Source organism: Mycteria americana, chromosome 4, assembly GCF_035582795.1.
Source record: "Mycteria americana isolate JAX WOST 10 ecotype Jacksonville Zoo and Gardens chromosome 4, USCA_MyAme_1.0, whole genome shotgun sequence".
Taxonomy (NCBI): Eukaryota; Metazoa; Chordata; class Aves; order Ciconiiformes; family Ciconiidae; genus Mycteria; species Mycteria americana.
This window is the reverse complement of record NC_134368.1, coordinates 17,905,109-17,929,455: the sequence shown is the minus strand read 5'-3', so window position 1 is coordinate 17,929,455 and position 24,347 is coordinate 17,905,109. Positions and strand designations below refer to the sequence as shown.

Sequence of the window (24,347 nt, the reverse complement as noted above, 5' to 3'; positions counted from 1 at the left end):
TTTACTTCAGCAGTTTGGAGAAACCTCTGCCATTGCAATCGATCATCTAGTGAAGTACTTCCCTTTGCGGTTCATACAAATCTTTACACTCATAACTGATTAAAAAGGAGAACAAGCTAAGCTTCCCTCCCTCCTCCCAAATGAAGCATTGATCTGGTCAGCCTTGCTGACATTTGTGGAGCCTTTTTGGAAACAGATGTGAGAAACAGTAAATTTGTAGTCCGGGAAATCAAATGTGTTCATTTTTAACCTATTTCAATTGCATTGATTCACATTCGTTTCTTGTGAGCATATTTCTCTCTTAGCACTCACTCCTGTAGTTTACCTAGCTAATATTCTAGCTAAATAATTATTAGCTATCAGTATCTACAATGTTGTGTATCTTTTTGTTAGAAAAGTTGTCAATTATTGACAAAATACACCAAATCCATAACCTCAGTAACTTAGTAGATGGTTTAGTTTGTAGTTTGATTTTTAATTATTTGCTCTATATTGATTGCAGTTACTGTGTGATATCTGCTATTACCACTATTTTTGTCTGAATTACAGGCCATCTACTATGAAATCGGTTTTATAGTCTCCGCAGCCTTGGGATTGCTATTTATTTTGTTACTGCCTCTTGTGGGACTTTGCTTCTGTATGTGTCGTTGCTGTGACAACTGTGGTGGGGAAATGCATCAAAGACAGAAGAAAAATGCTGACTGTCAGAGGAGCTGTTTTGCAACATTTCTTTTTGTTGCTTCTTTAATAATAAGGCAAGTGTAATAAAGAGAACAATATGAAGCTTGGTATAGCACTAATTTTGCAGTGTCATATGACAAATAATGTTACTGTATTAGCCTACAGGTGCAGAAATTATTTTATTAGACTAAGTAATATTATTGCTTATTAAAGAAAATGTGACTGCATTATAAAAATGCTGCTGCTGTTGCTATCCACAGGTCATTATGTACTCACTTGAGAGGAACGTAGGTGTGAAACAAAAAAAAAAATTAAGCTTGAATTTGGCAAATGAAGTTTTTGCCAGTCTCAAAATGGCAATTGCAGAATGTTACATTAAACTTATGAATATAAGGTACTGTGTCCTATGTTCAGTTACCATCCCATAGAGAACTTGAGGTACAACATACTGCTTTGTTCTCGATAGTGTAGCAGTGGTGAGAAAAGCAATTGTGTGACCTCCTTCAGTATTTGCTGTCCTCCAGATTTTCTTATTAGTTCAAAATAATGGTGTTTTTTTCTTTTGGGCACTGAGTTGTTTAAACCATGCATGCACTCACTGTAAAATCCTGGAGTTCGGAGACATTTTTGCGCTATTAGTGTTAGGAGCATACTCCTGTTCGGTGCTGGGTGTGTAACGGGTGATGAGGGGCTACAATCCAGACTTTTCTTTTCCTTGTATACGGTTTCAAAATACATTGTCTGCTTTCAGGTTTTTTATTTTCCTTCAACTTTTTCGTATATTCACCTGCCTACTATCCTTATTCTGTGATTATATTAAAAAAAAAAAAAAATCAAGTCTTTTGATCTATACTGTGTGACTGTTCAGTCAGGTGGGACTTACCTTGTCACTTCACTGTAACCTAGAATTTTTTTTCTTTTTACTACGGTTTGTCATGACAAATTGAGACCTTGCCTATGCTCAAATGTAGACCACGCTGCTATCAGGTATGGGAATATGCTCTTTGCTCCCAGGCATCACTAGCAAACATGACACTTAAGTATTCGGAAGACCAGAAAGCCAAATGGTATTGTAGGCGATAGGTGCATCCCTGCCATGATGACAGGACAAAAGTTCATAGTACAATGGTCCCTCAAAGAAAGTAAGTTATTACATTACCTCTCAGCATGCCTAAACTGAAGGTAGCTCACAGAGATTGCCAGCTATCTTTACACCATGTTGCAGGATGCTGTGTTGCAGGACACTACGTTCTGGTTATAATAATGGCTGAGGAATGTTGCCTGTTAGCAGAGAAATTAAGAGATCGTCCCCCTTGTTGGTATCTTTAACTTGTGTATTTGCTGCCAGCTATTCTTGTGATATTAAGCATACCCAGCATTGGCAAATACTTCTTCCCAGGTCATGACTGGGAGATCAGTGATCCCTAGTAACATGCGTTCCAGGACTAGGGAAACTGCCTCTTTAACTCATCCTTTTTTTTTCCTTTTGTATAAGACATCAGGAGTATCAGATGCTTACCCTTAAGGGAGGGGTTGGCCTGAGCTCTGTCTGCAGGTTTCCACAGGTGGAGATAATCTCATATGACTCCCCGGCTAAGTCTCTAATGCTGTGAGTGCTGTGCAAGGCAAGATAGGACTTTACAGGCCTAATACTACTGACCCCTGCCTGACGGAGTGCTCAGGTCTCCAGTACGCCTCCGTACAAAGCAGGATTCTGCTGCCCTTCCTGGATTGTCTTTCATAAGGGAAGAGAAGATGCCATGCCTGGATCTATTTAAGCCCATGTCAGCTTGCTTACTGCTATGCTGAAACTCAAAAGGACAGTCTTGTTGGTAGCCATTGCCTTGCAAAAAAACTGGAGAAAGCCTGAGATTTACTTACAACTCTTTCTCTATTTCTTATACTGTACTCAGACTAAGTCTCCTTGTGGATTTATTCTCTACTTTTCCCCCAACTTACCGTGCAATTTCAGCTTAGGTGGAAGATTTACCTGTAGTTGTTCTTCCCCAAACCACACATTCAAGATGTGCCACAGCTGCATACATAAGCTGTGACAATAATCAAAAGAGTTTAGTCCTGTGCAAGTAAAATGCTTATGGCTACTTGCAGACAGAGCCAGAAGAACAAAAACTTGAATGATCTCCACTAATACAGGGTTATATCAAGATGTGCCGTTAAATCTCTAGGGTGGGTTCTCATTGTTCAGGTATAGTTTAAAGTTCATGCAGCACTGGGGGCCTCCTTTGGGCATATGTCTCCCAAACCCCTGCCAGGTGACTGGAATGCCATAGACTCTTTCATCAAGTGCTGTGCCGCTTCAGAAGATGCATTTAGCAAGGCACGCATCCATCACAGTACACTGAACCCACATCTCTGCCAGAGGAGCTTTGCTTTAAAGGCCCTCCAGTGGAACGTACATGCAGACAGCTGCTGGAGGGAACAGGAAGGATTTCTAGGGGATGGACTTCTTCAGGATGTACTGTCTAAGTGTATGTTCTGCATCACTTCTCCCTCTCTCTTGTAGTGCCAGCTGTTCTGGGATTCTCAGTCAATGGATCAGAACTTTGAAGAGCAGGAAACATGAGCCATGTTTTCTTTTTTAGGTTTTTTTTAGGTTTTTTTTTTCAGTCCTTGTTATGGAAAGACAGGTCTAAGCTATCTTTCCTGGGCTGGGAAAGACAGGTCAAATGCATGGTAGAGAGTATTAGCAGGGGAAAGACGCTGAACACAGAGCTTGCAGTAGATTGTGTGTATATAGGCAACAGCTCTTGAAAACTCTAGTAACACGGGGATGGCTTTTCTGTGTGTCAGCATGCAAGTTCACACTGACTGATATATGCTGGTAATGTAGATTTTAGAAGATTTCAGCTAGTAGATTTTACTCATGAGGAATATTATTTCTTCTCACTTTTCCACTGATACAGTGCTCTGGTAATTAGGATGAGGTTTTAATACTAAGTTTACTGGAATAATATGTAAAGGAAATACAAAGATGACAGATTTTTTTTTTTTTTTTAATTTAAAAAACCAAAGTTCTACCTAGATGTGCTCTCTGAAAGTGAGGCATATGTGGGAAGTGTGCTTTCCTCAAAGAGTGATATAAAAAGCAAGTCAGAAGTCTTGTGATTATGTACACAGTTGTTTATCTTAAAATGAATAGGTCTTAAGTGTGTCATTTCTAGTAGATGCATTTTGTGTTTGATATATTTCTTTTGGTAGATTGAGTCAGAAATACATGTCATGTTTTTGATAATTCACAGGTTTTATACAAGCATGTTGTCATACAAAGTAGGATTCTATTGCTAAAGAGCACAGGATATAGAAATAATCTGTCAAATAGGTAGCTGAGTAGGTTTGATATTCCAGATTTATCGTTAAAACAATTATGTGCTTTTCTTCAAAGGTTAACTGAGAGTTTAGGGACAGAGAGCTGCTATTTCATTTTATTTTCTAGTCATCTGTAGGCTTAGGCAAATGCACATTTTCTGTGGGAAAGCAATGCAATTTCATTAATTCCTCTACATCATAAAGACAAGGAAGGGACATTTGATTTTTAAGAAAGCGTACACTGCAATACCAAATGTAATACTGGTGATAGAAAGTGTCCTGGCCAGTAGATAGAAAAATACATAGTCAGTTTTCTGTCCTTCCAAGAGAGCTTGTGTTATCCACAACTTCAAGAAAGAACTTATGTTATTGTATATGAAGCTAAGGAAACCCAAGTCTGAAGGAGGGGAATGATACTTTGTATATTGGCAAGTACCTAATGCAGGCTTCATAGAAGGCCTCTTGGCTTTGCGGGATTTGTAATGCATGTTGTTCAGAACCTGGGAATCAACATTATCTGAAAGAATCGGTGAAAAAGTTGGTACAGAAATCTCTAGCCCGTTATTTTCTTAAATTCATTAGCTACTAGTGAGGAAGGTGGCATTTGCCCAGTATGTGAATCTGTTCAGGGTTTCTGTTGTGTGCCTTGAAATTTTTTGCAAGCACAGCTGAAGGAAAAGCTTGGGTGTCCCCTCCTTTCCCTCCCGCAGCTGGATTAGTAACATTTATATCGGTCTGTGAAACCTGACACGAAATTGAGTGTGGAGTATCTGATGCCCGAAGAGACTGTTCAAACAGTTCTCTACTCTGTTACAGAAAAAGCTTGTCCTTTTTATTCCTGCTTTATGCCTCTCTCCTTGTAGCTGCTTATTGAATGTTGACTCAAGGCTCAGTTATATAATAAATAGATTTTTCCTCTCTCATATTGTGTATGTGTTTAGTTACGTTCAGAATGTAGTCACAATTGTTCCAAGTGCCTTGTCTGCTTAAAGAATCTCCACTATCTTGTTTCCTCCCACTCCTTCCATTTAGGAGACTGAAGAGAAAAATGATCGTGCTCAAGTCTTACAAAGTACTGTTTTGTTAGCTTCCAATTGACCTTTCTGCTCTGTGAGCATAACATTGAAAGGACATAAAAATCCTGGCTGTCCAAAGAACAAGGATGTTGTTATAAACTCTGAACCTCAGAGTGATATACAAATGTTTACTTTTCCTGATAGCTTGAGATAGTTTACCTTCTGATTTAAAAAAAAAAAAAAGTTTTAAAAACAATTGCCATCACTGTAGAGTGAAAAGAAATAATATCTATTTCATTGTCCAAAATGAAACTGCTTACTTCTGCTTATGTTGAAAGTTACTCAGTTTCTTGGCATTTTATGCATTCTGAGTGCTCATTCCATGAGTGGTAGCTGATGATAATGGCTGCTCGAGTGTTGGTCAGAGTGGAAATAAAACTATGGCATTTGCTGTTAGTTAAATAAGTAATATGATAAATGTTGGTGTCCCTTCGTTCATTAGTGACTTCTGGGCAGGTAGTTAATAGCCAGTTTTGAAGACATAGCTGTGAAACTTTGGGCAAACAAGCAACCTCTTTATGTCAAACTCTTGTCATCCTGTTTTGAGTTTTTTTGGATGTTACGAAAAATGTTAGTGAAGCAATCCTAATAGACCAGCACCTGTGGCGTATAGTCTTGCCATCTCTCCCTATATCATGCTCTGAAATCAAAAGTTTCCTACTGAGAGTATTTGTCAGAGCAGCAAAAATTCTTGTACTTGAGATCAGTTTTACCGGGAGAACAAGCCTTTACCTTGTCAGGAAAGCTAAAATAGGAAAAGCAAAATAAAGATGAAGGTTTGGCTTTGGTTCATTGATAAGAAAGAGACGAGCATCATCAGGGTGTTTGCTCCTGTCTTGCCAGGATATGCAAATCATGTTATTCTAGGTACCTATTTGCTCTCCACCATCTCATTTCTCATTTAAGTGGCTGTATTATGGCTTCCTTTGAACATACATTCTTTGGAGCAAGAATTATACTTACCATATATATTTTGTCCAGTAGGAAGCCTGGTATGGGTTTTCTCAAAGTCTTATTCACAAATAGTATTTAGGTCTTCTGGACACCCCAGCTCAGGAGGTTTGACAGTCTGGGAGGAGTACAGTACCATTTGTGTTAATGACTCCCTTCTCCTGTTTGGATGTCTGTAATGGCTTTTCAGGGTGCTGCCTCTCTAGTATTGAGCTGCTGTACTACAATGCAAAATAAGAGACTGAACAAATGTGCCATCCAGGAATTCCCTGTGATGCGCCTGACTGCAGCCTCTAGGTAGTGTTTGCCCTCTGGGAATGTGTTATGCCTGTGTTGAGTGGATCTGTGCTGTCTACCAGCTAATCTGTGGAAAGTTAGTGCTTAACCCATCAAGTGAGTTTGTAGTCAGCCTGCTTTTGAGGCTACTACCACTCCAGTGGTTCCTCTTGATTTTTCTGGTGCTTGTCTAAAAGGTTAGCTGTTGTGAATGTGAGACGTTTAAACCAAAAAGTCATCCTTCTGTTTAAGTCTATTTTACGCCTAAACTAAACAAAAAACTAAGGATCATGAGAGAGCTTTTGAAGCCTCTCATGGGACTTTTAATTGCCTTTTTACTTGCTATTTGTGCAGATCTGCCATGCTGTAATTAGAATTTTACAGTGGGGAATGATGAAGTAGAAAATAATCAGCAGCAGTGCTGACTGGAAGTCTAGCTCACTTTCCACCTTTCATTTTACTATCAGGAAATGCTTATATATTATTTTAGCATTAATAGGGACTATTCTTGTGCTTTAAAAGATCTATGCAATTATGTAAATGAATTGGTCCATTATGAGTAAATGTTGCTGAAGTTTTCAAGTGTAAAATATTTCTTTTTACAGTTATTTTCTGAGCATTTGCTTGTAGCTGTGTCAAAGTTAACGATACCTTGTAAAAGAGCCTGACATTTCTAAGTCTCGTACAATTTACCTAGGCTATACACATTTTCTGACAGTATCAATGCAAACGGATAGGTAGCTGTATGTTAATAACTTCTGAAGACTTCGGGTTAATACCGCTTTTTCCCTTCTTTTTTTGAATTAGTAATACAATATCAGCCCTTATGGCTAATTCCTCTACTCTGCCTCATGATGCGTGTGAGAACCTGTAAAAAAAAGAGTGTGTAAATTTATGGAGACCTTTATTTTGATAATGTTGACTTTTTTGGTATAACTTTTTGGTTCTGTTTTATGTCAAAATGGGCATTTACAGTAATAAAGAAATATCTACTATCTGTATTTTTTTGTAGTGTTGGAGTGCTCTGTGCATATGCTGCCAACCAGCATTTAACTAACCAAGTCCGAGGAGCAAAGAAACTGGTTAACAGTAATTTTAAAGATCTGAAAATTTTCCTTAACGACACTCCGGCGGTAAAGAATTTTTTGTTTATGGGGAATGGGGGTGGGAGGGAAGAGATGTAAGAAATAAGTATTGCAGAAAATAATAATTTCTTTCTATTTGGTATAAATCACACCTGCAGTATTTTGTTTATTCTTTGTGTGTCAGTCTCACGAAGTAGAATAAATGATGCAAAGTAAGACAATTTTCATGTAGCAGTAAATGTTTGGGAGTTATCCTGATGGATCAGCATTCTTTGAGCAACTTTTGAGCTGTACTCCTGGATTATGCTGCGATGATGCTTGTAGGCCCTTTTCCTCCTACTGAACTACTGTAGATTGCTAGCAGAAGGTAAATAATTTGGAAAAAATACGATTTTAAAAGGAATAAATATTAAAAAAAGATATTACATGAAAACTTGGATTCCTTGTTGCTCTTTCCTGTTTCCTTGTATTTTGAACTTACTTGTATGTGCTCTGGGAGTGAGCTACAATAACTTCTTTTCCAGAAGTATTTTTGACAGTTTTTTCTTTAAACCAGTGTCATACTGTGCCATACTGAACAGGAAAGATTCTCTCCTTTCTACTTTCAACCTTTTGTTAAAGTCCCAAAAGCAGTCCTCTGTGTATCTTTTTTGCATTGAAAGGAAAAAAAAAATGCTAGTAAGGAAGACTTGTACATTTTCCCATGTACAGATTTCAATTCTTTATGCATTAGGAGGAAAAAAAGTCCAACAGTCCTATTATCTTGGCTTTCATTGATTTTAATTAATTAAATTTAATTGGATTAATCTGTTTTACTTGCACGTGACTGATAAATTAGAAATAGGTGGAATTCACACAATTATGTGGGATCCACGAGTGTGGTAGCATCCCAGTCACAGTAACTCTGGGCTCCTGCAACCTATGAGCTGTTTTTCTGCTGACAGGACTGTATGATAACAGGAGACATCTAGGGGATGCCATTAAATGTTTCCATATCTGGAGTTGTTCCCTATACAGTTATTTGCTTGCACATGGTGTTGTGACATTCCGGTGATGGAGGTATATGGCAGGAAGTGGAGGTAATGCCAACAATCTCTTTTGAAACAGAGTGCCTTTTGTCAGTCTGGAGCTGACTCAGGGCACAGAAAGATGTAATCCAGTTGCATCAGAAACTACTAGACTCCCCTTCACAGCGCACTGACTGCTGACAACAGGAAACATCGGAGTAGAAAATCTGTTCTGTAGAAGTAACTATCTTAATAGAGAAAAAAAATAGACACTAGCTAAAAAGTTAATAAAAACATCTGAATTACTGAATTTAAAAGTGTCAGGACTTGAACATTAGTGCGAGGGGTTCCTCAAAGTCTCAGTTAGGTAGTAGGTTTTTAGTTTCTGTGCAGGATTATTAATTTTTCTTTTCTAGACTTGATGGCACTTAACGATGCAGTCATCAGATATATCTTCTAAGTTGTTTTGACAGACAAGGTACATGGGTATCATGTATACACACACATTTGTAAGAATTTCTTAAGGATAGGAGAAGGAGTTCAGCTTCTTGAAAAAGTTGTAGAATCCAACTAATTTGGTATAAAGCTCTGAAATCCTAACTGATGTCAATGACTCATCAGTATGAGGTGTACAGCATATAAGAGGATTTGTGAAAAGAAGTCACATGTTAAGATTTCATGTCATAGAAGATTTGCAGACTATGAGTATTGAGTGATAACACTATTAGTTATACACAATCGCCTTTTGTCTGTGACATTGCTGGAGACGATGTAAAACCTGTAGCCCTGCAAAATTTTAGTCCTCAGGTTAGCCTAGGAAGACAAAACAAACAAACAAAAATATACCTACAGCCTTCCTAGTAAGAAACTTTTTTTTCTCCTTTTTTAGAAAAAGGTCTGCCTCATATTTTTGTCATTTAATTACATCCACTGCTGTATGGTCGATAGGTTGGTTTGAGGGTGGTTTTTTGTCTGTTTGGTTTTTTTTTTTCTTTACTCCATGGAAAGTTTGAGACCGCAAGCCAGATACTTTGGTACACATTTGAGTCACATTTAAAGTTGGAACCTCATTTGTCAAGTGTATTAACCTTTACATTACTTTAACTCAATTGGGGTAGGATTCGTAATGCATTATTTTAAACATGCAGAAATCAATGAAGGCTATTTAATGTCTTTGCAAAATTAGTACAGAAAGATTTCCACTTGGGATGGTTCTTTGATAGCGTTTTGTCCAAACCCAGGATCTGGTGATAGCTAAGTTGCTGTTTCATATTGTTATGGTGTCTTGGTAGAGCCTAAGTTGTGACTGGACGAAATCCACCTGGGGGTAGGGAAAACCATTTGCATTAAGGTGGAGCAGCCAGCTCCTTTCTGCAAGAGCAGTTCTGAGAGGCTGCTCAGATACACGCCAGTCTGGTTGGTGAATGACTTCAGAATTAAAACCCCATCAACTTGCCACGTGTCTCTCCGTGAAGGAGGAACTAATGCCACTAGAAGATCAAATAACAGAGATGAAGACATGCAAAACCTTATTGGCCTGACTGATGTGTAGCTTTCATAAGGCTACTTAACACTTTTAAGCTGAATCATTTACCCCAGAGATGTTCCAATTAAATACATTTCCCAATTGAACACATCTTTTATTATGTGCAGTTCTGCCAAGCAAGGTTTCAAAATACTTAGTTAACTAGAAACAGTAGAGAGCCAGGATTTTGGGGGTTTGCACAAATATTTTGATTGTTTCAGAGTGGCAGTTTGAGTCATTATTTAAAAGCATTGCATTTTTTCCAGTTATTTTAATAGGTTTTTTATCATCTTCTTTTCAGCAAATTGACTACTTGGTGAGCCAGTACAACACAACTAAGGATAAAGCACTCTCTGACCTAAATAGTAAGTACTTTGATTTAAAGGGAGTTAGTGATGTGTATTTAAAGACTTCAATAAGATGATGTAAATAGCTCATAAGGCAAAGTGTAATTTTCACAGAATCACAGAATCATATAGGTTGGAAAAGACCTTTAAGATCATCGAGTCCAACCATAAACCTAACACTGCCAAAAACCACCACTACACCATGTCTCTAAGTACCTCATCCAAACGTCCTTTAAATACCTCCAGGGATGGCGACTCAACCACTTCCCTGGGCAGTCTGTTCCAATGCTTGATAACCCTCTCGGTGAAGAAAAATTTCCTAATATCCAGTCTAAACCTCCCCTGGCGCAACTTGAGGCCATTTCCTCTTGTCCTATCACTTGTTACCTGGGAGAAGAGACCGACCCCCTCTCATTTTATTTATGAGAATATGGTTTTCAGGCAGAAATGCTGTTCTCAGTGGTAAATGAGACTAAAACCTAAAATTCTTCTCACATAAAATGTCTCGGAGCTGGTGTAATGCATATTATTTCCTGAAATAAAAATCTTTTATTAAATTGCTTATATAATAAGTCAAGCTAATTTTTTATTTTCCTTTTTATAGTTCAGTAACCACTAATACTTAATGCTTTTTTAGAGTATTATTCCTCAGTTTTTAACTGTGGAGCCAAATGTCAAGGAACAGAGCTACTAGCCGTTTTGATGGTTCCAGTGAGTGAGATCTCTGTATTTGTTTATTTTTGTTGTTATACCTTTGTCCTCTACTCAGCTAGAAGTTGAGGTATAAGCTTATCTTCTTTCTAAAGCTGCTTAACGTATTTGCCATTTCAGAATGAGCAGTTGAAGAGCAGGAGATAAAACTTGAAATACAACTGCTGCACTTTCCCCTTCAGCACAGTTACAATACGAAGCATCACCTTTTAAAACTCTCAGTAAACAGAAACAATTAAACCACTGATTTGGAAGGGGGGGGGGGTGTTGTGGGGTTTTGTTTGTTTGTTTGTTTTTAAATTTAAGCATCACTTTCCAAAACTCTTAATAATAGAAAGGGCCGACCATATTCAGTGCAGATTAGGATTCAAGATGCACTGTTAGCAGGTGTTAATAAATGTGTACAGGTCTGCATTTCAGACTGAAGTGAAATACAGAAATACCAAAACCTATTTTAAACGGGATTGTTGCTGGGGTCAAACTATGCAACTGTGGCAGCATGCCACTTATCATGACTTGACTTATCATGCCCAGAAACTATGCTTCTGTCCAGGTTTAAAACTCATTTTAAAGGTAGTTTTCAATGCAGCCAGCTTGGCATACCTGGAGGTCAGTGTGTCTTGTCTGTATGAGGCTACTAAAGCACATTGAATGTGGTTGTGAAAGTAGTAGTAGTAGTCTTCCTACTTAATTCTAGGCAGGGACACTCTGGTCTAAAAAAATGTGTGTCATCTTTAAATCTGTGATAATAATAATAAAAAAAAAAGAGACATCTGCATTTCAAGTACTAACTTGTAGCTTTCCAGGCACTCCAAAAGAAATTTCAAATTAAATTTTTATTTGTTCTCAATGACAATTTAATATGTTAGTTAACAGGAACCTAGCTGGATCTGTGATGAGAGTGCTCATCAATAAATAAATATAGCTTTTACTTTCTTGAAATACCAGAATTAAGTGTGTGATACCTGGGGACAAAAGGATTTCATTCTAATGGAATCAGCAGTAGCATAAACCTCGAGAGAAATGTAGATGAGTTCAGTTTGCCCACCCTAAGGAAATGCTGAAAAGTGTTTTCTGCTTGATAAAAATTCTCATCTCAAGCCAGACACGACAGTGCTGACAGTAATGGATGCTTCTATACCATGCAGTATTCCCATCTCATCAAGAGCAAAAAACTCAAAAAGCCATTTACCATGATCTGAAAATGGAGGGGACCCAGCACCTACCTAAAGGATATGTTACACTAAGATGCTTCACCAAACTCTGCTCAGCATTTGGCTGTCTTCTTGCTGAACTAAGCTTCATTTCTGTTTGTGGGCAGTGAGACAGGAGGGTTTGAGATAGGGATAGCCGTGGGTAAGCATGAAGCCAGCACTGTGAGCATCAGTGCTGTGAATGCACTGCATGAGGGGGCAGGGACTGGCAGATACGTGGTTAACACGCTTAAGGGATTTCATGGAGATAGCTGCAGGTCTGGGTTGTGGGTGACCTTGACATTGCTGGATACATGAGGAACAGGAGAAAGGAAAATAATTCATTTTCTTTTTTCCCTTGCACTATGAAAACATAGTGTGTAGTGAAAGAGTATGCCACAAAATTCCTGGCCAGATGTTGGACTTGTTTAAGATAGTGGAAAAAAAATCTGTTTCAAAAAAAGTAGTAAATGCAATGAAATACATATTTTGGAGTCTGTTGAAATGTTATGTGTCTTTACCTATATGGTCAAGTGCTAGTGAATATTCTCTGCCATATTTTGATTTACTGCTTTCATTTACAGGCCTATAGCTAGCTAAAGGAGAACTGTGTTCCTGCGTTATCTTCTGTCACTAAGTTCTGACTGTCAGGCCTTTAGAGAAATTTTAATAATATATGTATAAGTTGTTAAGTAAGAGTCTGACAGCACCTATGCTAAGAGGGGGTTTAAATTGAACTAGTGTGTAATGGGTTTTTTATCTCTCCGTGCTACAGATGTTGGACCTTTGCTTGGAAGTAGAGTTCAAGAACAGCTGGGAAAAGAAGTGCGTCCCGCACTTGATGCAGTTCTGACAATGGCAGGAGGTAAAGATGTACATATTGTTGTATTAAAGTTCTGTTGCCATGGTAAGACAGGCATCATCTCTCTAGTGCACAGCATGGCATGGCTTTATGCAGTACCATGATTCAACTTACCATTTTTCTACATGCCTTGATGCTTCTTTTAAACTGAGGATTTCAGATATTTTAAGGTTTATAAATAGATTTAAAAACTAAATCACCATTTATGTGCCATTGTTGATACCTAGTTTCAGCAGCCATTGGAAGAGAGATGAAATCTGAATTCCCTGCTCCTGGTGGTTGTCCCTTTCCATTGAATATAAGGGAGACGAAGAAAACTGCTTTAAGAGCTGTCCATAGGTCTTTGCAGTTTAGTCTTCAACAAGTCAGGGAATGAACATACAGTTCATTCCCCTCCTATATACTTACTGCTAAGCCTGTTATGAGAGCACTAACCATCATTTCTTCATTGTATCTTTGAGTTTAGGATTGCTCATGCTTAGTTCTGTCTCCCTTTAAAGAAAATATTCTATTATTTTTCTACTTAAGTGTTTTTTCAGGAATCAGATACAGTTTATAGAGCAAAGGGAAAGGCATCCATGAACTTGAGTCACTTTTGGTTTTTCACCCATGAATTCTTTCTCATTCACTTGTCATCATTCTCCTTTTTTGCTTTATTTCTCTTATTTGTCTTGAAGTCAAAGTGGAAAGGGCTATCAAAGGTAAAAAATACAATAAAAACCTTGTGTTGTGTGAAGTGCACTTTATTTTTGTAACTTGTGTATTTTTAGTTGTATCTGTGGGGTTTTTTTGTCTAGTAGACATCTGTTCAGTGGTTGTTTTTTTGGTTTGGTGTGATTGGGATGAAATCTAAAGCCGGACAGTGTTGGACACTCATTAATGCGTGCTGATGCAACATGATCACTTTTCCTTTCATCTTGCAGCTACATAATTTGTGGATTGGATTATAACCAAAATACTGAAAATACTGTTTTGTGGATATGGGCTTTCTTTTAATTTCTAATGACCGAGTGTTAAAGTTCTTTACTGAAATCACTGGGTAAGGAGAGGTAGAGAAAGGGTAGAAAAGAGTAATCTGGGAAGTGGACAGAATCTCAATAAAAGTAGCCTGAGCACATTCATTTGTTTGTAGGAAAACATAAGTCATGTATTTTTATGTGCAATAAAATACGTATTCTGTGCTAGAGAGTTAAGAATATTGTAGCATTTATGCATGTTCACCTTCTCCTCTTATCTGTATCTACAGACTGGTTTCTAACTAAAGGTTTTTTAAAAAACTTTACATCCTTGCAGCCATCAGAGAAACGAAGGAAGCACTGGAAAATGTGAGCGTCTCTGTAGAGGTTTTGCAGGAGGGAACAGAGAGGCTTCATGCAAACTTGACAGATGTTAAAATGCATCTAACCAACACCCTCAATGATTCTGCATGCTCTGTGGCTCAGGCTGCCTCAACTTGCAATATCATCAGGAATTCATTAAATCAACTGAACATCAATGCCAATTTTAGTGGGGTAAGAGAATATTTTTCAGACTTTTACAGTGTGATTGCCTTGAATAAGCCCAGGAGTATCTCTGCAACTTAATGGCTCTGTGTGTGGTGTCACTTGTGAGGTAAGTGACCTTCCCTTATTCTGTGTTTCTGGGTAATTCCAGTCACTGTTTTCATCTTCTGTGTAGAAGAGGATAAAGTGGGTGTCAAGCAGCTACATTAAAGTGCTGCTCTGGGCAATGAACTAATCTGCCCTCCCAAAAATACTGAGGTTAAGTTTTACTTTTATACAGCAAAGGTTTCAGGAGTGTGCTAGAAAAATTCTAATACAAATTGTCTTTCTAGTTTCTTTACCATCTCTCCTATCTTTGAAATATTAACTAAATTAGCAAGACTACTACTTTGATGTGACTCAAGAATGCTTTTTGCTTCCTAGTTGCCAGGAGTGAGCTCACAGCTTGCCAAGGTCAATGATGTCCTTAAAATAGACCTTTCTAGTCTGGTTCAAAAGGTATGTTTCTTGACAGGCTTGTAAACTGTTAATTAATAAACTGGGATGCTTACATATCACTTGTTTTCCCTTGGCTTTCTCAAGCAGAATTCTCTTGTTCCCACCTCATCCTGCCTCATGGTGGATGTCTCTCCTTATTATTCCATTGTTTGGCCAAGATTTAATATTTGAAATGAATGTAGTGCTTTATATCCCCAGGATACTACAGATCGAAAATGTATTGCTAATTGCCTGCTTGAAAGAACAATCCTTAAAAAACAAAAAGGCAGAAACATGGATCTACTAGCATGCTCTACATTTTTTGGTTCAAACTAAAGAAAAAAAAATCCACGCTCTCCTAATTAGTTGTATTGTATTCCAGCTATTTTGAAATATGTCTTTCAAATTCTTTATGTGCATACTTGATATTAAAACTGGTGCAATGGACCTAATGTAACTACTGTTAGTATTTTTGCAAGACTGTCCACAAAACACCATGATTTTCACCTAGAAAAGATGGCTTAATTTGAGCAGTTTAAAGATCTAGCAATCTGAAAACATTTGCTAGAAGTAGAAGGCATTTTCTGAAACCAAAGGCTGTGTATAGGGGGCTCAGACCCCTGCCTGCTTCTAAAGTGATCAGGCCTGAAGGAAGTAAGACTTTGAGCATCCATTGCAGTGGCTTCTCCTTTCTGTCCAGATGAGCTACTGAGCTTGGTCCCCACAGTTTAGACCCTTTCTTTCCCCTTCTCACCAAAGAAAGCATTGCAGTGTCTTTAGAGGAAGTTGGATTTCATTGTTTGTAACATGCGTTTCATGTTAAGAAGGCATAGAATTGCAAAGAGGAGGTGTTTGACTGGTACTCAGTAACTCCTTTCTCTCAGTGAGTCTTCATATGTGCATTCTCAGTTTTGTATGAGATCTGACAGGTGACAGTACTATAAAGTTTGAGATGATTGTGACTAATGCATGTGTAATTAAATGTAGATTCCCCCCCCCCCCCCCCCCCGAATATCCTGGAGAGCAAACTGAATCTGAAATATACTTGAGTTCCTATTTTGCTTTGACCTTTTCTAACGTGCAGTGATAAAAATGTATTTTCCATAGTATTACCACGTGCATTTTAGCATGTGTATACTCTTACTCCTTGTTTAACAGGAAAAAAATTGCAAGTAATTTGGCAATGAGAAACTTACTACAATTTTTCCAACTTTTATGTTTAGGGCTATGCAGCATTTAATGATACTCCAGACTTAGTGGTGAATCAAACCGGGAACATTTTATCAGGTGAGGACAAACTATCTTTTCACTTTGATTGATGTAAAAACATCAACATTAAACACTTACTGATGTTTTTGTTTTCTTTTATTGATAACATATTTTCTGGGCTAAAGATCATTAAAAATGGAAATATAAAACTTAATTTTTTTTTTTTTTTAAATTTGGTGCCACAAAAAAAACCTAGACAGCAACTGTGTCTTAATGAGGACCCAAAATTAAATCTAAAAATACACCATATGGTATTTTATGGAGGAGTTTTATTTGTTACGCTTTTTACTGCTCAAGTATTGAGAAATCTTGGGATCCCAACTGCACACTGACACTTTATCTTTATTTGGTTGAAAAGCTTATTTTCTTTGACCGATGTGTCTGTGATGTATTTAGGAGTGTGATGTTAAAAAAACTAAAACTGCCTGCTGCTATATTAAAATGTAGTGGATGGTGAAGGGGAGGTAAAAATGTGCCTTAAGGATAATTTAAATGTCTGTCTTAATAGTTTTGTTACTTGGGCTTTAAAATGTTACTCTTTGACAGTACCCGGACACTTGACATTTGAATAAACTGTAGTATAGTGTATGTATACTAATCTGTTTTAATTTTTGTTCTTGCATTGTGGACCTGTTCTGCATATATAAACAGCTGTTCCTTGTAAGTTTTTCTTTTTTTTTTTTTTTTTTTCTTTTTTTCCCAGGCAAAATGAAACACAATATGTATACAAGCATAGTATACTATGTGAACTTGCCTCAAATGAGCCAGTTTTCTAAAACTGATGTTATGCTTTTCATTAGGAAATCTAGGATGCTTTTCATTAGGAAATCTTTCATTAGGAAATCTAATCTTGCTTTTCAATTAGGAAATCTGATACGCATAAATACAGACAGGACATCTTAATTTATCTATTTATAAATTGTTGGGGTTTTGTTCTTATAAAAACTGAGTTTGAGTTACAAATCAAATAAAAAAATAGTTTGACTAGAAAAAAATTGCATTTATTTGTAAACTTTTAGAAGAAGAGTGTTTTGATACCTGGTTGAATTTAGAAGAGTAAACATCAAAATAAACAGCCAAAAACTTGTCCAGTTGTTGTTTGAGAGAGAGAAAGGTGTTGCCTACTACCAAATAGTAACCTATAGTTATACATCCTGCTGTTTCAAGTATGGTCCAAGTTGAAAGAAGGGGAAGAGTAAACAGAAACTGCGTTTTACAAATAGACAATATGTATAATAAGTGAATTAATCATATCTTTGTGTGTCTAGATAGTGTGTATCTAAACTGTAAGTATAGGGTAGCATGTTTGTTCATAATTTGAGGAAAAAATGGCTTAATTGATCATTATCTCAAGAGTTGCTAACTAATTGGAATTAATTTATTTACGTAATCTTTTTTAATAAGATTGAAAATAACTAGTATAGATTCTCAATATGGGCAGTCTAATTTCTTTCACAGTGTTGTATTCCCAAGGGATGGAGTTTAAATAGATTTTGATCTTCTCCTTCATAAACTTAGTGCCTAATTATCTTGCTCAGTGTTACCATTTGCAATATTGCATGAAAAGCAAGATTTAAGCTGGCTAGATAAAAAGTGACACATTCATTATAACAAAAGGAAAGAGAGAACTCTGGCTCGACATCTACATCTTTCATCATTAAACTGAATGCTAAAAATAAAGTGTGCGTTTTAAAATGCCATTGTGTTACTTTGAAGCTCAATGTTTTTGTTGCCTGCTTGTCTCTTCATCATGCTTGTCTTCATGGCTTGCTTGTTACATGTCGCTAATGGCTTAATAGCATTTTATAATGCATATGTGGAATGTAAATGTCTTCTGTGAATCTGTAACAGTGCAATATGTTTATTCTTTTAGATATCAAAAACGTGCTGGAATCCATTGGTTCAAATATCACTACTTTCACAAAAACGCTCCCTGTTCAGAAGATTTTAGCAGATTTGACAATATATCTTACACAGAGTGAAGCATACGTACAAGATTATTTTCCAGTAGTGGAGCAGTACGATTTCTACAGGTATGTACAGGAAATAAGGCAGGAGTGAAGTGCTACCTGTTGTTAATACTTTGTAATATTTTAATGTTCTGTAAAGGCAATTAAACTATTAATGATGAACAGTGAAACAAAGATGCTATAAGGCAATTTTTTGTTACTGGCATTTTGGCAAAAGTCAAAGCTGCAGCAACAACTGGATGCTGTTCCACTACACAGCAAGAGGTAGTTTCTACACCGTAGGCCTTCAGGTCTTTTTCAGGAAGGATAGACGTAACTAGATGTTGAAGATGTAATGCATAAAGGAATGGATTGTTTCACAATGCCAGGCTTGTTTTTGTTGAGTTGCAGGTAAGTTGCGAGAGCACAGGACTGGAGAGGCCTTGAAGCTAATCCCTTTTTATTGCACCCTTTCTACCACGGAGGAAGAGTAGCAGGGATTCTGCTTCACACCTTGTAAATCTTTGCGCACCACTGCTTGTTCCTACTGGTGTAGTACTTGTCCTTGTGAATGCATGGATTGATTGTACTTAGAGAAAAACATACTCATCCTATTTGAGACTTGTGTGACTCCTATAATTGAGTAATAATCTCATATTTTGAAGCATAAATTTTCATATGCTTCATTTCATATGCTTTTCATTTCATATCATTTAACTTTGTCCAGTTTTAGTCATTTCAGTCCTCAAGCTCATCAAGTTGTCCCTACATTCTGACACTTCAGTTGATTCTATATTGATAATTGCTTCTATCTTTGTGCCTTTTCATTCACATTCCTTACCTGGCAGTTTTTGTGGTGAGCCTTAATTTGACAAATTTATCAATATTTTCTTTGAAGCTCAGATTGCATTTAACCAAATAAATATATTGCTTCATTCTGCTACAGTATGCCTCTGTTAATTTTGTATTTAGATTCAAAAAAGTATAGAAATATATCTCAATCTACTTAGCACTTAAATACTCATTCTTGTCATCCTAACATAGTAGGGTTTGTAATTGAAGTACAAATGAAACCAACAAGTCTGTAGTTGTCCAAATTATTTTCTATCCATCCCTTTCTTAATTACAGGTGCATTATTTGTAGTTCTTAATAAGTATTCTTTTATGAATATGCCTGTCAGCATTAATGTTTTATTGGCTGTGCACATTTCATTATATTCCTTTCTCTGATTTTTCTGGTTGCTGCTTTCTCTCCACAAAGGTACAGGGAGGAGAAAAGGGAACTTAAGAAATATAAGCTGGGGGAAGTAATGACGAAAGGGAAAAGGAAGAGCAGAGGGAATTAGGAGAGGGTGAAAGGCTAGAATGAGCTAAAATGTGTGGACAAATGGATGTGCTCCAAAATGTGGACAGATAGAACTGAACCGATTTAATTAATAAAAATAAAAGTTCGATTCCTATCCAAGATCTTCCTCCTGATCGAGTTCCGTTAACTGCTCCATACATTGAAAGCGTTTCAGCACAGACACACAAAGCCTAGGTTTTAATAGCCTTAAATACAGTTATTTACAATTATGAACCTAACACACCATGTGCAAAACGCAGTAAGCCTTACAGTAAGAGCAATTATGTACTTCCTGACCAATAGCCAGTCCACATTCATAAATTTCTCTGTTGCTTCTTGAATAAATTATTGTTTGAACATCTGCCTCCTCTGGGTCATTGTTCCACTTGGAGCACTTTGACGCTTCTGTACAGTCCAGCTGCAGTAACGGGAGTTGGGAACACCTTGCTCCTGTTTTGTTTGTTCCCCAGCCCTTTGGTAGCAGCTGTCTATAATCCAACAGTGAATATGTTCTGGCCCAAAATATATGCTAGTGTAGTAAAAGCATTTTTTCATTGCTAACATTTGTTGCTCAAACAGAATCAAGAGTGAGCCAGTTGGGAATATGGTATTGCCTGATGTATTCTGCAGGTCTCCAGTGTGTTCTTTGCATGCTAATAACCAAGCACTTTGGGTTTTATTCCTTAGGTGGCTGGGTTGTCTCATTCTGTGCTGCATGGTGGTCCTGATTCTGGTCTTTTACTATCTTGGACTGCTATGTGGCACCTGTGGTTATGATAAACATGCTTCTCCAACAACCAGAGGCTGCATCTCCAACACTGGAGGAAACTTTCTTATGGCGTAAGTTTCACTTATTGGTGAAAAATAAAATAAAGGTACCTGTAGAAGGTTGTTTTTATGGATTTTGAAGGACGTATGTATAAAAAGAATTTGTTTTGATACCTGTGTATATGTGCTGAAAAAAAATAGAACAAAAATAAATATTAATCTCATGTACTCTTCCACTGAGGGACTTGGGGATTTTGGGTTGCTCTTTCAGCGAGGATCATAGCTGAAGGATAAAACCTCTGAATCTACTGTTTTAAGGCAAGTGCTGTAGCTAATGACATTCTATGTAAGCCCATTTGGAAAAACTGGGAACAGATAATTGAAAATATAAAGGGAATTTGTAGCTTTTTAGTACACTTGAGCACTTGCTCAAAAGAAAAAAAAGCTATGCAAGGAGACAAGAAACACTTTACTTTCTCAGAGCACTTTAGGAGGTTTGGGGTTGCTCTTGGAAGTTCCCAGTAGTGGTTTAATGTCATTTCTGTTGGGTGCAAGAGGCGATTGCATCTGAAATCTGTCTAAAGCTCTTTTTAGAGCAGAAGGCTAGAGAGTTGAATTTAAAAAAGAAAATTGTATGCTTTTGTGGCTCTTAACTGTTAAAAGAGTTTGCACGCCCAATGCAAATATGAGCATTTTAGATGCACCTTAGCTGAAGACTTTACAGGGCTGAAATGTATAAGATGTTTAAGAGGGCAAGAACGTATTTGGAAAACAGAAGTTATTTCAACCATCTACCAGTTTTTATATCTCTGTTATAGCTGCTAACTGGTGGCTTCACTGTTGCCTAAAGTATATATACTTTGTTTTTAAAAAGCAAAAACTTACTCGACTTATTTCTTTTTCAGTGGTGTTGGATTCAGTTTTCTTTTCTCCTGGGTGCTGATGATTGTAGTGGTGCTCACTTTTGTCACAGGTGGAAATGTAGAAAAACTGGTCTGCGAGCCCTTTGAAGATAAAACTTTATTCAAGGTGAAGTTATTCAAGTTATTAATGAATAGAATCCCCATGAGTCCCGATGGTCTTGTCAGTTACATATGGCATATTATTTTTTATGGGACACTTCAAGTGAGTTTGGATCTGGTTTTACTTTCCCCTTACACACCGAATAGACACATTCATCCTTTCTTGGTTTAATTTGCTTTGCAGTGTAAATACTGCATGCCTGTCTTCCTTTGGAGATTAATTTTTCTGTGATTCAGCATTTCTTGGTGACGTGGAGCTTTAATACTCACTGTCTGCACCAGAGAAGTTGCATTTGCTGTTTTGCATGTATTTCCATTTGTGGGTGATTAAGCTTAAATGTGGGTGTGTGTCAAAAGATCGCATATGAATGACTTAATCAATTGAAAACTTGGTATTATAGTAACATTACTGAATTTTGTCTTCTAGGTTTTGGATACTCCCTACTTACTAAATCAACACTGGAAAAACTACCTTTCTGGCATCCTGTTTAAAAATCCAAATATTAACTTGACTTTTGAAAAAGTGTACAGGTATTAAAGTTATGGTCAAGACTTAATTCCATTTATACATATTTTTTGTGGTGTCTTCCATGCGTCATATTTCAAGCACATGCAGAAATCGCACATGTTCCAGAAGACATTCTGATTTTCTAGTGAATCACTAGCAAAAGCAATTTTCTCATATATATGAGTTATTAGAGGTAGTCTTAAGAGTAATATTGTATAGCAATACTAGTTGAGCTCTTTAAAAAATATTTTGTATCTTGTGAGACCAGCAGTAATTAATTACTTGCTTTCTTATAGACTGAGCTTCAAAAAATATAGCCAAAACTCTTTTTAAAGGGCTGATTTTCTTAGAATATGGAAACATTGTTAATAATTCTCTTAACACTTGGTCCTCAAGGTTGTTTTTAGGCTGATGTATGTATTTTTATTTTTATAGCAACTGCAAGGAAAACAAAGGAATTTATACTTCCCTTCACCTAGAACACCTGTTCAATATCAATGAATTTCTAAATATTAGTATGGTAAGTAAAGGATGTATGAGTGAGTTCATGATTATTTTTGAAGGCTGGAGAGGTGTTTGCTCTTAAACACAGTATAGCATGTCTGGGTTTCATGGGATTTTGTTTTTTATATACAATATATCCTGCAAGGAGGCAAGAACTGTCCAAGCTGATTTGAAAGAAAGAACTCCATTTACAAATAGGATGTTCTTTACCAGTCTCAGTGGGTCATGGAAGGTTTTCTGATGTGTTTTTTTTATGGGTGCTGATAATAATGTTGTTTTTAATTTTGAAACTTTCATAGAAGTTTCAAGTCTTCCAAAGGCTGCTTACGGTGTTTAATGAGAGTCTTGTTCTTTATATAAATGCCTTTCTTGGTGTGTTCGCTTTGGATTCCAGTCAGATTTATGTTGATCCAGGATATGATATGCTGTGCATAACCACCTAAGAGTGGTTCTGATTTCGGTGCGAAGGAGTTGGGATAAAATAAAATCTTTTCAGTTAAGCTGTAATAATACATGACTGCACTGTCATTACATGACTGTACTAATGTTGGGGTTGCCTGTAATACTGTGTCTTCATTACAGCAGCCCGTAGGGGTCCCATGTTCCGTTCTGCCAGGCACTGTGCCCACACCTAATAGATACAGTCCCTGCCTCAAATAATATACAATTAAAATGAACAGGCAAGATTCACTAAGAGGGAAAATTATTTTGAGTTTCCACAACAGACTAATGGTGGAGGCTGGGAAGGAAGTCAGGTTTCCAGATTCCTGATGTATTGCTCTGTGGCCTGTGCAGGACAGGTAACATTTTAGATTTGGGTGCAGTGCAGGAAGACTTCAGGTAACAATAAGCAGGTCATCTTGAGTCATCACCAAACATATTTAGAGGAGTCTTGTCCAGTCCTGTGGCCAATACAGCAGACAGTCTGTCCTGGCCACAGCTGAGATACTGAATTCTCTAGGTTTCCTTGATTAGGGCCAGGGGTGCAACTTAACATTTTTAAGGATAACGTTTCCTGGAGGGGAAAGAGAATTCTGTTTTATCTCAGTCCCCTCTTAGGAGGGACTAACATCTCTTCAGAGAAGCCTGCTTAAAACATAATGGAAGGCAATAATCCATTGGTATGAAAGATGCATAGATGGGTTAGAACATGGCATGGCTAGACTGTGTGGATACTGCAGGGAAGGGAAGAACATTACCTGATGGATTCTATCAAAGTTAATTGCATTAAACTGATGTAAGCAAAAATCAATGTGTGCTTCTTCATGGAAGTGATGAGTCAGCAAAAGCAAGATGCTCGGGTGGGGGGGTGCGGGGGGGCATAAAGGAATCTGCACTAGGTGCGAACTACTTTTGTGCTTTATTTTGTTTCCCTCTCAGTATACAGAAGATGTAGCACTTAAAATTGAACATATTCAGATAAACCTCAGCAAAATCATTCTGCTGGATGAAATTGGGAAGGAGAATCTTCTGAATTTCAGCTCTTCAGGAATAGAAGGGATAAACTTTGCAGCATATTTGACAGAGGTGAGACTGTAGTAAACTAGAGCCAAGGCTGGGACAAAGCATAAAATGAAATGTTTCTTTAACAATGGGCAAAGTGAAGAAAAATCTGCTTTTATGTGAAAGGGCATGTTTTGAAGAATCACAAAACTTGGAGCAAAAGCACTTCAGCAGTTAAGGTCAATAAACATTTAAAGAAAAAAGGGTAAACAAGGTGGTGTGGTTAAGTGCAAACAGTCTGTGTATGCAATAATAACATACTCTTTTTCTTTCCCTACTGTTCATATCTTGTTTCAGATCAACAAAAGTGTTACCAAGGTCGATCTTCTGTCATTTGCTAATGACTTAGAAGCAAGAGCAGACCAGCTGGTAAGTTTAATTCACTAATACAATAATACATAAAATGTATTGTATATATACACTATACAAGTATAAATATATAGCAAAGTATTTAGACTT

The 24,347-nt window shown here is 37.2% G+C and overlaps 1 protein-coding gene across 12 annotated transcripts in view; it reads left to right on the top strand.

Moving 5' to 3' along the window:
• PROM1 (prominin 1) overlaps positions 1-24,347 on the top strand; it is a 67,302-nt gene that overhangs the window by 29,572 nt on the left and 13,383 nt on the right. For 11 of the 12 annotated variants that reach the window (XR_012775478.1, XM_075499797.1, XM_075499796.1 and 8 more), the window contains 14 exons: positions 550-755; positions 7,324-7,444; positions 10,230-10,293; positions 12,955-13,044; positions 14,335-14,552; positions 14,967-15,041; positions 16,244-16,307; positions 18,163-18,322; positions 20,271-20,423; positions 21,257-21,380; positions 21,801-21,904; positions 22,317-22,401; positions 23,766-23,912; positions 24,186-24,257. Coding sequence is in view for 11 of the 12 variants with exons in the window: in XM_075499796.1 (XP_075355911.1) it covers positions 550-755; positions 7,324-7,444; positions 10,230-10,293; positions 12,955-13,044; positions 14,335-14,552; positions 14,967-15,041; positions 16,244-16,307; positions 18,163-18,322; positions 20,271-20,423; positions 21,257-21,380; positions 21,801-21,904; positions 22,317-22,401; positions 23,766-23,912; positions 24,186-24,257 (1,683 nt within the window). In the remaining variant the exon portion in view is untranslated. The remainder of the gene's footprint in view (positions 1-549; positions 756-7,323; positions 7,445-10,229; positions 10,294-12,954; positions 13,045-14,334; positions 14,553-14,966; positions 15,042-16,243; positions 16,308-18,162; positions 18,323-20,270; positions 20,424-21,256; positions 21,381-21,800; positions 21,905-22,316; positions 22,402-23,765; positions 23,913-24,185; positions 24,258-24,347) is intronic. The other variant, XM_075499794.1, reaches the window with a different exon arrangement.